General features: G+C 51.0%; 1 protein-coding gene across 1 annotated transcript in view; it reads right to left on the bottom strand.

Annotated features, from left to right (window-relative positions):
• Window positions 1-5,803: 5,803 nt before the first annotated feature.
• cfap299 (cilia and flagella associated protein 299) overlaps window positions 5,804-16,332 on the bottom strand; it is a 961,605-nt gene continuing 951,076 nt past the window's right edge. Inside the window, exons 5-6 of the mRNA XM_072496240.1 lie at window positions 13,167-13,296; window positions 5,804-6,021 (exon numbers count right to left, since the gene is read on the bottom strand). Of these exons, the coding sequence (XP_072352341.1) occupies window positions 5,926-6,021; window positions 13,167-13,296 (226 nt within the window). The 3' untranslated portion in view covers window positions 5,804-5,925. The remainder of the gene's footprint in view (window positions 6,022-13,166; window positions 13,297-16,332) is intronic.

Here is a 16,332-nt window from a genome sequence, read left to right as displayed (position 1 = left end):
GCCGGTCCGGTGCTTTGGTGCTTTGTTGGGAGCGGCGTAATGGTGGCGGTGGAGTCGGTGCTGGCGGTGGTGGAGGTGGCACCGATGGCAGTGGTGGCGGTGCTGATGCTGGCCAGTCATCGGGGAACTCCGGGAGCGTGCCGAAGTCCTCTTCGTCCTCTTGTGCGGAAAAGGGAAGGGGGTTGGGTGGTCTGGTGGGGTCAATATTGGCGGCGCTTTGGGAGGTGGGGGGGGGGGGCGCATTGGTGGGGGTGTGTGTTGGGGTGGAACCTGATGGTGCCAGGTCCCTGAGTGAGACAGTATCTTGGAGGCCGTCGGAGTACTCAACGTAGGCATATTGAGGGTTGGCGTGGAGCAGGTGAACCCTGTCCACCAAGGGGACCGCCTTGTGGAGTCGGATATGCCTACGGAGAAGGACCGGTCCTGGAGCAGCGAGCCAAGTCGGGAGCGATACCCCGGATGTGGACTTCCTGGGGAAGGTAAAAACACGTTCATGGGGTGTGTTATTAGTGGCGGTGCACAATAGTGACTGGATGGATGTAGAGTGTCAGGAGGACCTCCTGCCAGCGAGAGGCTGGGAGGTTCTTGGACCGTAGGGCCAGCTGGACGGCCCTCCAAACCGTCCCAGTCTCCCGTTCTACTTGCCCGTTTCCCCGGGGGTTGTAGCTGGTCGTCCTGCTGGAGGCGATACCCCTGCTGAGCAGGAACTGACGCAGCTCATCGCTCATGAATGAGGATCCCCTGTCACTGTGGATGTAGGCGGGGAAACCGGACAGAGCAAAGATGGTGCTGAGGGCCTTGATGACGGTGGCAGACGTCATATCGGGGCATGGGATGGTGAAGGGGAATCTGGAGTACTCATCGACAACACTGAGAATGTACATGTTACGGTCGGTGGAGGGGAGGGGCCCTTTGAAATCCACGCTGAGGCGTTCAAAGAGGGGGGTAAGCCTTCACCACGCGTGCACGGTCTGGCCGGTAGAAGTGCGGCTTGCACTCCGCACAGACCTGGCAGTCCCTGGTGACTGTCCTTACTTCCTCGACGGAGTAGTGCAGATTACGAGCTATGACCAGATGGTACAATCGAGTGACCCCCGGGTGACAAAGGCTGTCATGTCGGGCCCGGAGTTGGTCCACTTATGCGCTGGCACATGTACCTCGGGAGAGGGCGTCTGGGGGCTCATTGAGTTTACCGGGGCGATACAAGATCTCAGTTATAGTTGGAGAGCTCGATTCTCCACCGCAAGATTTTATCATTTTTGATCTTGCCCCGCTGTGTGCTATTGAACATGAAGGCTACCGACCGTTGGTCCATAAGGAGAGTGAATCTCGTACCGGCCAGGTAATGCCTCCAATGCCGCACAGCTTCAACGATAGCTTGGGCCTCCTTTTCGACGGATGAGTGTTGAATTTCAGAGGCATGAAGGGTGCGGGAAAAGAATGCCACAGGTCTGCCTGCCTGGTTTAGAGTGGTAGCAAGGGCGACGTCTGAAGCGTCGCTTTCTACTTGGAAAGGCAATGACTCTTCCACTGCGCGCATCCCGGCCTTGGCGATGTCTGGTCTGATGCGGGCGAAAGCGTGTTGTGCCTCGGTCGCGAGGGGGAATTGGGTCTTGTCCGCATAGTTTGGGACCCACTGAGCCTGGTAGGAAAAGAACCACAGGCAGCATTTGAGGGCCTTGGGGAAGTTCCATGAGGGGGCGCATGCGGTCGGGGTCGGGCCCGAGAAGTCCGTTTTGGACTAGATAGCCGAGAATGGCTAACCGGGTCGTGCTGAACACACACTTCTCTTTGTTATAGATCAGGTTGAGAAGAATGGCAGTGCAGAGGAATTCATTGAGGTTGGCATCGTGGTCCTGCTGGTCATGGCCGCAGATGGTGACATTATCTAAGTACGGAAAGGTGGCCCGCAAACAGTACTGGTCGACCATTCGGTCCATCTCTCTTTGGAAGACCGAAACCCCATTTGTGATACTGAAAGGGACCCTAAGGAAGTGGTAGAGGCGACCGTTCACCTCGAAGGCAGTATATGGCCGGTCCGACCTCCGGATGGGGAGCTGGTGGTAGGCGGATTTCAGGTCAATTGTTGAGAAGACCCGGTACTGCTCAATCTGATTGACCACATCAGATATGCGTGGGAGGGGGTACGCGTCGAGCTGCGTGTACCGATTGATGGTCTGGCTGTGGTCCACGACCATCCTGTGTTTCTCCCCAGTTTCAACCACTACCACTTGGGCTCTCCAGGGGCTGTTGCTGGCCTCGATAATACCCTCCTTAAGCAGCCGCTGGACTTCGGACCTGATGAAGGTCTTGTCCTGAGTGCTGTACCATCTGCTCCTAGTGGCAACGGGCTTGCAATCCGCAGTTAGATTGGCAAAAAGGGAGGGGGGATCGACCTTGAGGGTCGCGAGGCCGCAAATGGTAAGGGGGAGTAAGGGCCCGCCGAATTTGAGGGTGAGGTTCTGGAGGTTGCACTGGAAGTCCAAGCCCAACAGGAGTGCAGCGCAGAGATTAGGAAGGACATAGAGGTGGAAGTTACTAAATTCTACGCCCTGGACCGTGAGGGTGACTGTACAAAAGACTTGGATCGGGACGGAGTGGAATCTGGAGGCTAGGGAGATCCTTTGATTGGCAGGGTGGACCGCAAGGGAGCAGCGCCTTACAGTATCTGGGTGAACAAAGCTTTCGGTGCTCCCAGAGTCCAGCAGACACGAGCTCGCATGGCCGTTGATTTTAACCGTCGTCGACACGGTGGCCAGGTTGTGCGGGCGAGATTGGTCCAGCGTCATCAAAGCAAGCTGCAGGTAGCCATCGGATGCTTCGGGTGGCGAGCGTGTGCTGTTCCGATGTCGGGATGTCCGGAGACACTGTGGGGGACAAGATGGCGGCGCCCCTGGTGCGCACATTACGGGGTCGGGACAAGATGACGGCACCCATGGTGCACAAATTGCGGGGTCGGGACAAGATGGCGGCGCACATGGGGTGCACGTGGCCGAAGGGGGACAAGATGGCAGCGCCCATTGGTCGCACATGGACCCGGGAGGAGAAGATGGAAGTTCCCATTGTGTGTCTGGCGTGGGGGAGGGGACGATAGCGGGCGCGATCGCAGCGGCTGCGCGGGCCTGGCACACAGTCGCGAAGTGCCCCTTTTTACTGCAGGCTTTACAAACTGCAGTGCGGGCCGGGTAGTGTTGGCGGGGGTGCTTCTGCTGACCTCAGAAGTAGCAGCGGGGACTCCCAGGGTGCGCGGATCGGCGTGCGGCACAGGCGTATTGGGAAGGCAGGGCTCCAGCTGGGGAGGTCGTCGGCGGGGTCCAGGAGGGGTAGGAAGGAGTAGAAGGGTGGGCAGCGCGGCGGGAAGGTTATGAGTGTATGTTACGGGATGCGACCGTCATGGAGAGCGCCAAGGTTTTCGTCTCTGCCAGTTCGAGCATGGCCCCTTCCAGTAATCGTTCTCGGATGCGGTCCGACGCAATCCCCGTCACGAAGGCATCGCGCATGAGGAGATTTGCGTGTTTGGCGTCCATAACGGCCTGACAGTCACGGTCCCGGACGAGTGGAATTAGGGCCCGCCAGAAGTCTTCGATGGACTCACCAGGTAGTTGCGAGCGGGTGGCGAGTACATGCCTGGCGAAGAGCGTGTTCGCCTTCTGCGTGTAGTGTTCCTTAAGGAGTTCCATTGCTTTTGTGTAATTCGTGGCGTCTTGGATCAACGGGAACACGCTGGAGCTCAGTCTGGAGTACAGGACGTTTATCTTCTGAGCCTGCGTTGGCTCGGGGTCCGCAGCCTTGATGTAGGCCTCAAAACATGCTAGCCAGTGAGTAAAGTCTTTCCTGGCTTTGGGCGAGTGCAGATCCAGCTGCAGGCGATCGGGCTTAATTCGGATATCCATTCTGTGGAAAATCTGACTGTAATAATTTGATGCACGATCAATTGCACAAAGACTAAAGTTGGGTACAACTGTGGCTTTATTACAGTCAGATGTGTGGCCTCCTGCTGCAGCTGGCGAAATGGCAGGGCACTGGAGGTCATGCATATTTATACAGTTCTCCGTGGGTGGAGCCAGCCGGCAGGACCTACTGGCGAACCTGTAGGGCAGGTCCTACCTTACATCTCCAATTACAGTCGTTCACCACATGTTGGACAACCCTGGTCGAACATTTCCTGGGTAAGTATTCAGGTAGGTCCCGGATATCAGGCCCAAATCTCTGCCCTGAGGTTAGGTTCTGAGACATTCCTGTGCAAAAAGTCCTGTGCAGCAAGGACCCAGGCCATCTGCTAACGTGTGTTCCATCTCCAACAATCCGGAGACCCGAAGATTTGGGTTACAGTATTTATCCACTTTTATATTTTTTGTTTTTAACGTGCAATCATTAGATTAGTGCAAATTAAGTGGGTAGAAGAACGCAGGTACTTTTGTCAGGCTAGTGAATGTTTATAATATACAATCTTCCAATAGGCTCCAATTTGAAGTGCACTCCAGGGATGGCTGATACAGAGCAAGGAAAGTGTGTTTGATTTAGTTGAATTGGTTTTACACACAATAGTTCAGAGCAAGAAATTCCCTAAATTTCCACAAATAGGGGTCTGATTTAGGCAGAGGTGAAGTTTGTTTCAACTGTTGATGTAAATGAAGTATAGCCGTACTTTAAAATCAAATAATTCTGAGTGAGGTAACAAATATTCATGTGACATCTCTGCATCCTTGAAATTACTGGAACTATTCAGTTCAATACATTGCACAGGCACAGTAGCCAACTTATGTTAAATAGACAAGATATCCTATGTTCTACTAGGTATTTGGGGAATACTACACAAGCCAAAACAATTCCAGCAAATCTTTTTCAAATTATGGAGCTAAGATTGGTTGGATTTTATCTTTATTGAATATATAATTTGAACATTTCCTTTTTGAAAACTTGCCCTGTCTCTGCACACTGTTTGTGTGCAGGCTTTCAGCATCATAAAACTACTGGGAACTCTTTTTCCAAAAGGTTTTCCTGTCTGATATTAACCAGAAGTTAATAGTTACAGTTGAAGACCAGGGTGCATTATGTATGTTTGGAAGGAGTCTGCAGTATGCAAATATGTTTGTACGGCTTCATTAATATTCTTGAATGCTGCAACAATGTGTTGCTTCTAGAAACCATCAAATTGTCTTTCAAGATAATGGACATAGTTTGTGGAATAATATAGCTACTTCAGCATTGCAATGAAGCAAAGATTTTACACAATTGGGTCTTGAATTGAATGAGTGGTTTATATTAGCATGGCTGAAAGCATTAGTGTAGGCTAAAACAATGTTGGCCTCATCCTGGGAGTTTTATAATTAACCATGATCAACACTCATGGTACAAATGGCATGGATTGGGAGGCTTCATCTGGCAACTCCCCCACCTCAGTCGTGCTATACAGGAAGGTTGTCGATGGGGGTTAGTTATTTCTTCATGGAAGTGAGGGTGGAGGAAGGAGTTGGAAAATTCAAGGGAAAGTCTTCATTTAGCTTTTCTAGTACGCGTAAGCTCAGGGTGAAGCTTGCTCCTGTACCTTTTCCCAGAGGTGGTGTTCAAGACCAAAGCACGGCAGACAAGAGAGAGGAAATGGTATCACTTAACTCACGACAGCCAAAACATTGAACCCAGTTGCCTTTAACCACTTTTTCATGTATTTATATTTAATATTTTTAAATGCAAATTGCGTAAACACACAAAGTAGGAAACGGCTTTCTGCAGCAGGAAGTTAATGCCTTGGAAGCAAAAAAGTGGAATTTGTATATTTAATGTAAATAAAAGAGGATGGATGTTTATGAAATCTGTATATATTTATTTATTTGTTCACTGCAGTTGTTACAACTGTTCACTAATTCTTTGAGTGAAAACATGAACAAGTAATGTGGAGATTATCCTGTCTTTGTTCAAAGATGCTCAGGATTTTCTTCTTGTGATGTGGTCATAAATAACCACTTGGACATAAAGACTTGTTTCAATTAAGCTTCGCGTGGTATTATCCCCAGGAGAGACCTGTCAAAAAAAAAATGAAGTTAAAAACAAATGCGACTAGTGAGGATGTTATTTTGAAGTTCAACTTGTCTTTTCTTTGACTTACATCTCCTTTTTAATACTCTTTAAAAGGTTACAGGAAGGGATCAGAAGTTGTTTTGTTGAGGCACTCTGAGATGCTGGGGAAACTCTGTTCTCTATCAAAGATATCACTGGTTCTTTTAGTGCTGCCTCCAACCTACCAGAACAGCGAGGTTCTAGATATATTTACTGAGTAGATTCAGAACCTTGGGGGATAGAATATTGCTCTAACACTGGTCTTCCTGTCTAACTGGTCTAACACTGGCCTGGATTCTCCGTTCTGGAGAGTAAGGGCTGCCTCTGGTGAGAATTGTGATAAATCCACGCTGCCGCTAGGATCACCGTTGAGGAGCAATCCATGCCATGCATGCAGCCTACATGCAGCCTGCTCGAGCCCCGGCCCCACTGGTATCTGATTCGCTGGGGTCGGCATTCACGTTTAGAGTCTGACAAGCTGGAGTAGTTTTTAAGCGCTCCACTCAGCACAGACAGTCATTCCAGCCAAGAAGACAGCTGCATGAAGACCAGTTGAACACATGCTAGACGCTGTTGATGAAAGGAGGGACACACTCTTCCCCAGTGTGGGACGAAGACTCAAGCCCGCTATACTGAACGAGGCTTGGGATGAGGTAGCAGAGGCTGAGAGTTCTGACAGCCTCACCAAGAGAACCGGTTTGCAATGCCAGAAGAAGAAGAATTAACTCCTTCTATCAGCTCGGGTGAGTAACCACATCTGTGCCCCTTGCATCACTCCTGTCCCTCATTCCTCACATTTGCCCCTAATCTGTTAGCGACCAACAACCTGCCTGCATCTCCCTTACAACCCACATTCCACAAACCCCCAACACATGCATTGTCATCTTTGGCCAGGAGCCTTGCACACACATGCCACCAGCCACAAATCCAACATAAAACTCGCATCCCAGGGCCTTTCCATGTCCCAAGGGAGAAAGTGGCCCATTATCGCCAGGAGCGCCAGAAGATGGGAGAGGGCATCTCAGATAGACCCCCTCTGAGGAAATGGCCTTACAATTCACAGGGGAACCCCAGGAGAGGGCAGTGACTGGAAAGGAGTTTGGCATGTGCCAAATGTGTGAGAGTCCAATGCAATGCAGATGCCCCTATAGCAAGTGAGTCACCCCTCTCCCACAGACCAGTCCTTCCCAAGTTCTCGGCCCACGTCTTTTGTCTTGCAGGATTCCCATCAGGTGAGGCCAGGCCGTCCGGGGTCGTGTCAGCCCCCCCCCCCTCCAAGAACCTCAGAAGACCGCGACCAAAGTCTTGACACTGCTTTCACCTGCACTATCCACCATCCCAAAGACTATCATCTTGCTAGGTAATGTTAGTGATCAGGTAGGGTGGCATGTGGCGCAGTGGTTAGCACTGGGACTGCAGTGCTGAGGACCCGGGTTCGAATCCCTGCCTCGGGTCACTGTCCATGTGGAGTTTGCACATTCTCCCCATGTCTCACCCCCCAAAACCAAAGATGTGCAGGTTACGTGGATTGGCCCGGCTAAATTGCCCCTTAATTGGAAAAATATATAATTGGGTACTCCAAATTTATTTTAAAAATATACTTTTTTTTATGTTAGTGATCAGGCTCCTGGATCACTCTCTGGTGAGCACCACACACCTGCTGCCCATCAGGTGGAAGCATGGACTGCTGAGGGAGCAGATGGTCAGACGGCTGTCTCCTAGACAGATATTGCGCTTCTGGAAAAGATTATCCCTTCACTGGTTTTGCATAATAATCGTCTTCCTGTCTTCTCTGCGCGGGAAGTCTGTTATGGCCAGTGGGGCAGGACCGGAGACTCGTGACAGGTCTCAGGCGAGGTTCTCCGACCCCCCGCTGGGTCGGAGAATCGCCGGGGGCTGGCGTGAATCCCGCCCCTGCTGGTTGCCGAATTCTCCGGCACTGGAGATTCGGCGGTGCGGGAATCGCGCCGCGCCGGTTGGCGGGCCCCCCCTGGCGATTCTCCGGCCCGGGCCGGCCTCTCTGTCGGCGGGCCTCCTTTCCTCCGCCGGCTAGCCTGCATCCATCCGCCATGTTTGTGCGGGTTGGCCTGGGGGAGGATGACCACCGCGCATGCGCTATTTGCCGCCGGCCCAACTGTGCATGCGCGGGACCCAAGGCTTTTATGGGGCGCCGGTCTCTGATGCCATGCCGAGGCCCCGTCCCCGTAAATCGCGCAACGCCCCTGCTAGCCTCACAGAGGGGGGAGAATAGGGGTCTGGGAATGGGCGCCGATGCCGGAGTAAAACACTCCGGTTTTTACTCTGGCGTCGACACTTAGACTCCCATTGGGAGAATCCCGCCCAGGGTTACCGACACTGACTGGGGGCGACCAACCTTTGACTGGGGGGGGGGGGGGGGGGGGGCGGGGGAGTTACCGGCTCTGACTCAGGGTGACCAGCCTTTGACATCAGAGTAGCCATGGTAACACTGGAGTGAGACCGAAGTAACATTGGAAGGGTACCCAGGGGAGACTGAAGAGAAGATTCCAGGCTACCGGGAGATGTCCCCCACTAAAATCGGGATTTGGGATCGGGCGGAGAATAGCTCGTTGGCTCAAACCTGGGATTCGCACCAGGGGTGGGATTCTCCGACCCCCCGCCGGGTCGGGGAATCGCCGGGGGCTGGCGTGAATCCTGCCCCCGCCGGTTGCCGAATTCTCCGGCACCGGATGGGCCGAAGTCCCGCTGCTAAATTGCCTGTCCCGCCGGCGTAGATTAAACCACCTACCTAACAGGCGGGACAAGGCAGCGCGGGCGGGCTCGGGTATCCTGGGGGGGGCGCGGGGCGATCTGGCCCCGGGAACCGTGGGCGGGCCTGTACCGTGGGGGCACTCTTTTCCTTCCGCTTTCGCCACGGTCTCCACCATGGCGGAGGCGGAAGAGACTCCCTCCACTGCGCATGCGCAGGAATGCCGTCAGCGGTCGCGAACGCTCCCGCGCATGCGCCGCCCGGAAATGTCATTTCCACGCCAGCTGGCGGGGCACCAAAGGCCTTTTCCGCCAGCTGGCGGGGCGGAAATTCATCCGGCGCGGGCCTAGCCCCTTAAGGTTGGGGCTCGGCCCCCAAAGATGCGGAGCATTCCGCATCTTTGGGGCGGCGCGATGCCCGACTGATTTGCGCCGTTTTGGGTGCCAGTCGGGGTACATCGCGCCGATACCGGAGAATTTTGCCCCCGGTGTGGATGGCGCCAGCGGGACTAGGCTGTTTACGCACGACCGCTCGGCCCATCCGGGCCAGAGAATCGCCGCTCGCCGCTTGCGGCGATTCTCCGAGGGGCCCGGCGCGATTTGCGCGCCGTTGGTTTTGGGGGGGGGGAGAATCGCGTGCGGGGGTCAGGGTGGCGTGGCGTGATTCTCCCACCCGGCGGGGGTGGGGGGGGGGCCCGTGTCTGAGTCGGTACCCCGAGTCAGAGCCGGTATCCCCGAGTCAAAGGCTGATTCCTAGTTAGAGGCAGTACCCCTAAGTCAGGTCCTTAATCTGCAGAGCCACTCTACGAGCGCTCTGCTCACCTCTGTGCTTCTCTTGGAGAGGTGCTTGCTGGGTACATGTCTTTTGAAACAAGTCGTGCTGACATCATGCTGCCGTGGCTGGATTATTTGATGTGCCTGGGCCCAATAATGAGATGCAAATATGTTCAAAGTAGGCTCCCAATGTTGAATGGTGGGAAATGCCGCCTGCCACTGGCGGAGGGGAGAGGATGATTGCAGAAAGCTTTCACGTAAACGTAAAACGCAACTTTGGCCCTCTCGTGATATTTTTGTTTCTGTCGCTGAACCCACCCAATGCTATTGAGAGCATAAAACCCCTGGCGGAGAGTGTGGCTTCAATTGAGACACACAGAGAATTAGATTATTTGAAAAGGAAGATTGTGCAAGTCTATAGGAAGAAGGCGAGGAAGTCACTCTCAGTGAATTGTTCCTTCAGCGAGCAAATACAGAGACAGTGAGGTGAATGGCTTTATTCTGTGCTGTAATCTTGCTATGATTGTGAATACACAGCAGGTCACGCAGTGCTGTTTTGCAGAAAACTGGGTCCGGGTAGAAAGGCTACTTATTTTCAAGGACTTGGGAACCAATTTAGGTAATTATGGGGCTTATTGAGGTGCCTCTCCTGCACCAAAAGGAATGTTCTCCACGCAGAGGCCAAAACACATACAATAAGGAGAGGCTTCCTTCAGGCAGGAAACAGAGGGGTAGTGTAACTATGGACCCCACCGGATGTGCCATGGCTACTGGGCCACAGCTGCTGCTGCTGAACATCCAGTAGCAGGAATGCCTCTCCATGTTCACAGCCAGATTGTTTTCAAATCAAAGCTTTTACCTGGTCTTCAGAGGGCGTTTCTATTGTGAGACGGCCACACCCTCTCTCTGTTTTCAGGGACTGGCAGTTCCCACAGACAGTCGAACCACCGATGTGTCATCAATGATCTATTGATCTATTGGACGATGAGCACATCTCTGGCCACTTATCGACCGGTTCACCAAAAATCATTGGTGGGTGAATATTCTCAATATGCTGCAGGTTCCTACATGTGATCCTGACTTCAGGGTCCAAACAGAAATTCCATTTTGCCATCACAGGCCAATTAACAGATCATTGACAGGCCCATTTTCTAATTGAGGCCCAAACAGATGGCTGGCATTTCAGCAGTGCCACTGCTAATGCAACCGCTGTTAAGCTGGAGCACGAAGGAAAGGGTGTGTCGATATCTAGGTGCCTTCAAGAATTAGTTAAATTCTGTTGAGGAACTGAGGTTTGGCAGACAGGCTCCAGTGATCAGGGTTGGAGGGGGAAGGGGGTGGAGCACATTACACATTACAGCAGCACATTAGTCGTGGTGCAGCTGTCACTGCCAATGTCAGTGTACTATGGAGTGACCATAATGGAGTCCCACTGCCAGGCACTCACTGGGAGGCTGTCAGAGTTGACATCACTTTCTCCCCACACAGCCAGCCCTTCTGGTATGTGTAACCTGCCTGCAGGGTGAGAAGTGGCTCTTAATGGGCCCTTAACTTTCTTAATTGGCTGCCCCGTGGACCACTTCCATGGCAATGGGAAGACATTTTCCTCCCCTCCTGGGACTCCAACTCCTGCCGCATTACCAACCTTCCCTAAAACCATATTTTTAAACAAAATGGTTTACAAAATAATATTTGTTTGGAAGGTGAGAAAAATAATCACTCTACCTCCTTCCATTGATTTAGCTTGATACCTTGTTTATTTTTTGTATTCTTTTGTTTACTTTTTAAAATAAATTTAGAATACCCAATTCATTTTTTCCAATTAAGGGGCAATTTAGCGTGGCCAATCCACCTACCCTGCACATCTTTGGGTTGTGGGAGCGAAACCCACACAAACACGGGGAGAATGTGCAAACTCCACACGGACAGTGACCCAGAGCCGGGACCGAACCTGGGACCTCGGTGCTGTGACGCAGCAGGGCTAACCCACTGCGCCACCATGCTGACCTGGCTTGTTACCTTGTTGACCAGCGCCAATCAGCAGTAGGCAGAATGTCATGGTAATTGCTCTTAGAGGTAAAACTATTAATATATATTTATATCAATACGTTACTACATTGCTAGTAATTGATGTACATTGGGCGGCATGGTAGCACAGTTTTTAGCACTGTGGCTTTACAGTGCCAGGGACCCGGGTTCAATTCACGGCTTGGGTTACTGTCTGTGCGGAGTCTGCACATTATCCTGGTGTCTGCGTGGGCTCCCTCCAGGTGCTCCGGTTTCCTCCCATAAGTCCCGAAAGACGTGCTTGTTAGGTAATTTGGACATTCTGATTTCTCCCTCTATGTACCCGAACAGGCGCCGGAATGTTACGACTAGGGGCTTTTCACAGTAACTTCATTGCAGTGTTAATGTAAGCCTACTTATGCCACTAATAAAGATTATTATTATTATTATTATTAAGGTTTAATGAGTTCCATGTCTCATCATAGAAAAATTGCTGTTTTAGAGATCGCCTTGCATAAACCTTTATATTTAATTAAAAAGATAAACGACTTGCAGATACTAAAAATCTGAAATAAAACCAGAAAATACTGGAAATTGAAACATTGGGCTGAATTTTTCTGTTGTGAGCTGATGGGCGCCAAAGTTGGCAGCAGACCCTATTCTGGTAAGCAGTGGGACCTTGGTTGGGGGGGGGGGCATTGTGTCAGCGGTGGCTGATTAAGCAGCCTCCACTGGGATTGCCAGCTGCCCAGAGCTGCTGGCACAATCAGTGGACCTTGTAGCTCTGCAGCTTCAGCAGCACCACTACTAGTGGTGGCTACTCTTTGGGCAGCAGTGTGAGGGAGAGGGCATCTCATTGCCAAGGTGCCACAGTTTACATGCTCACAAATAAGTCAGAAGCAAAAAAAAGAAAAAACAATAAAATGTGGAAATAAAAAGACTGGTCTGAACTGTTTTTTCCTTTTGGGAAGGAAGAGACTCCCGGGCTCTCTGAGAAATAAAGGACAAAAGGCATGCCTTCAGGGACGAGGGAAAACTGTCAAAGAAAGGTGGCAATTCCTTAAAATATAGGACAGTTGGGCACCTTGGTGTGGCAACAAATGACCCTCAGTGACTCAATTGGGCAGCTGCAGGGTCACGCAGTTGGTAATATGCCATGGTGGTGGGAAAACTTTGGGCTCCCCTCTCAGCCCTGCCCATCTCCCAGCCTGTCTCCAACTATAATTTATACCAAATAAATTAAATTAAATAAACTGAGGGACAAATTAAAAGGGACAGCCCTTAAAGCGATACCACCTTAAACAAAAACAAATCAAAACTGAAACTTAAAACATTAAACTGAAATGTGATTGAAAGGACCAATGAGGCACCCGAGTTCCTGTGCTGCCCAGGGGCATCGAAGGCCTCAGTCGTGCCCGTAGACCCAGCCCGTCTCCAATGGATTGAGAAAATTCAGCCCATTAACTCATCTATTCCCTTCATTGTTGCTGTCTGACGAGCTGAATGGCTTCAGCATTTTCTATTTGTTTCTTTTGTACGTAAGTTTGACAGATTTTCAAAATATTATTTGACTTGAGAGGAACAGAAAATCAAACTTTTACCTTTGGGTCCACATGCACTGTTTTTCGATCTCTTTTGCTTTTGAAAAGGAGCCCAGAGGCATTTTCTGTGATCACTTGGTAATACGGGCTCGAATTGCATGTGCAGGTTTGAGTGTCCCAATTGTAGAAGCTGCCGGAAAATAATTGGAAAGGAGTAAGCGGAGGTACAATTCATCATTCAAGTGTGTCTTTGCTGACCGTGTGAAATTTGGAAAGCACACATGTTCCTCCTCAGGGCTTTAATGGACACGGGCATAGCCTGAAGTGGTGAACAGCAGTTCAGCAATGCAGGTTGATGGAAGGGAAGGAGAATCCATGCACTCTTCTTTATCGCAGCCATTTCAAGAAAGCACAGACCTAAAAACTCTTCTGCACTGAGCATTAACTGCACTCATGGTTTTGTGAAGTCCTGCCCTTCTGCCTCACGATGATGTGCTATTCCTGCACTGTGCTGATAAATCCAGTGTTATTTTATGTTGTTTTACTGCACAGTGGGTGTACATGAGAGAGAAAGCGAAAGGTTTGCTATGGAGATAAGGCTTTCCTGATATTCATGTCAGTCTTCTGTCAAAATGTCAAGTGCAATGGAATGAATAAGGGCCTGCTCTGCCACTGGATATTCGGGGATAGCTCCATCTGACTAGCATGCCATTGCTCTCCAATGAAGGAAATGAAATTAAAACCATGGACATGGCACTTGCTTCAGTGGATTACTTAAATCAGTGGATTGCTTAAAGAATATAAACAAAAGAAACAGATTTAAAAATAACAAGTGAATGAAAAGTAGATGAAAGGGAATGCAAAAAATAGCAAAAATGGAGAATGGCTGGAGAAATATTAAATATTTATTTATATCACATTGAAGGTGTTATATTACACTTGGTGGTAACATAGTGTTCTTTGTCTTTTCTTCCAGAATGGTCCATTGTGTTGATGACAAAGAATCTACAAATTATTAGATTGAAACTAAACTAATTTATTGCATAACGATTAATTAAATGAAGTTCACACACGCTACTGAGCTATAGTTAATAATAAAGTAATATTGAATCTGTCTAGCAGTAATCAATAATCTAAATAGTCACTAATAATATTATGATGTAACCTCGTGTTAACTTTATCTAACCTAATCTCCTCCTAGTGTTGTTCTCTTGTTTTCTCCTTCACTAACACTACCCAGCATTCCCTGAGGTCTGATTTATATACAGAAACGTGGTGGTGCCCTCTAGTGTTTGAATTATACAGATATGTAATAATTAACCATTCACTAACATGACTATGTACATATCAATACAGAAGGATGGAGTCATGGGGCGTCATTCTCCGCCGGCGGGAGTCTCCGTTTTGCCGGCGCCCGGGGGTTTCCCGACGGCGTGGGGGTGCCCCACAATGGGAAACCCCATTGACCGGCCGGTGTTACGGAGACTCCCGCCGGCTGGTCGGCGCATAAATGTGGCGGGGCGGGTAGGAGAATTTCGCCCATGGTTCTTCTTCGCACACAATATAAGAGATTTGTTTGCGAATATTTTGTGGCTACACATATTACTCAAATGCATACATAGAGCTTTGCTCACTCCTGCTCATATTGTGGCTTTCAGTAAGACTGTCAGTTCTTCTCAGTCACTGATACAAGAATACTAGTGAAGCAGGTTACCAGAGTTCCTTTTAGCTTTAAAGATTCGGCTTTTCACACAGAACTTCACTGCATTGTTCCTATCCTACAGCTAACGCCCATCATACATGGTGTCAAGCTTATTTTTTTAATGCACAGTACGAAGTCTTACAACACCAGGTTAAAGTCCAACAGGTTTGTTTCGATGTCACTAGCTTTCGGAGCGCTGCTCCTTCCTCAGGTGAATGAAGAGGTATGTTCCAGAAACACATATATAGACAAATTCAAAGATGCCAAACTGAGGTACCCTCAATAATGATGCTTAGAGATTAAACTGTAAAGAAGGCTTTATTAGGCTAATAACTATGCTACAGATTTGGACGAGAGCTGACTGCTATACAGACCATGAGGCAGGCCTTTATGTATGGCTCCCAGATGGGCGGAGCCAGAGGCGGAGTCCCCAGGGTTCCAAGCCTGGTCTTAAAGGGGACATCACCTTACATGATGATCAGGCAGTAACCGTTCATCACATTCACCCCCTGTTTAAAAAGGAGTCCGGCGGGGGTGAAGTGCCATCATAGGTCCATCCGTCTCGGCGGCCGGATCGTCCTCCTCGATCTCCTCAGTTCGGGCGGTGGTGCGGCGGGCACGGACGTCCCAGTTGAGGGCACATCCGGGAGCACAGCGGTCGGAGCTTCGGTCCGGGTCGGGGCAGAGGAACTAGGCAGGGCCGGGGGTAGCGGAGCCGGCACCGGCGGGGTGTGTAAAGGGGGGGCGCAAGGGGGGGGCGCACGGTAGGAGCTCACCAACGGGTGGTAGGGCCGGAAGGGGGTGTGTTGTAGGGGGCGACGGGTCCTGCAGGGGAGCGGCGCGGGAAGGGGCGTCTGTGGTGGAGGATCCAGCGGGCGCCAGATCCCGGAGGGAAACCGTATCTTGCCTGCCGTCGGGGTACTCCACGTAGGCGTAACTGGGGTTGGCGTGGAGCAGTCGGACCTTTTCAACTAGGGGGTCCGTTTTATGGCTCCTCGCGTGCCTCCGGAGAAGAACAGGTCCCGGGGCCGTCAGCCAAGGTGGAGGCGAGACCCCGGAGGTAGACTTCCTGGGGAAGAGAAACAATCGCTCATGAGGGGTCTCATTTGTGGCCGTGCAGAGGAGTGACCTAATGGAGTGTAGGGCATCGGGTAGGACCTCCTGCCAGCGGCTGGTTGGGAGATTTATCGATCGCAGGGCCAGAAGGACAGCCTTCCACATGGTCGCGTTCTCCCTCTCCACCTGCCCGTTTCCCCGTGGGTTATAGCTGGTCGTTCTGCTCGAGGCGATGCCTTTGCTGAGCAGATACTGACGCAGTTCATCGCTCATGAACGATGTACCCCGGTCGCTGTGGATATAAGCAGGGAAACCGAACAGGGTGAAGATGCTGTGCAGTGCCTTAATCACCGTGGCTGAGGTCATGTCGGTGCAGGGAATGGCGAATGGGAAACGGGAGAACGCATCGATCACGGTGAGGAAATAGGCATAACGGTTGGTGGACGGGAGGGGCCCCTTGAAGTCCAC

The sequence above is a fragment of the Scyliorhinus torazame genome, chromosome 3 (genome assembly GCF_047496885.1).
Source record: "Scyliorhinus torazame isolate Kashiwa2021f chromosome 3, sScyTor2.1, whole genome shotgun sequence".
NCBI classification, from domain to species: domain Eukaryota; kingdom Metazoa; phylum Chordata; class Chondrichthyes; order Carcharhiniformes; family Scyliorhinidae; genus Scyliorhinus; species Scyliorhinus torazame.
The sequence above is the reverse complement of the archived record's forward strand: the minus strand, read 5'-3'. Positions and strand labels throughout refer to the sequence as shown.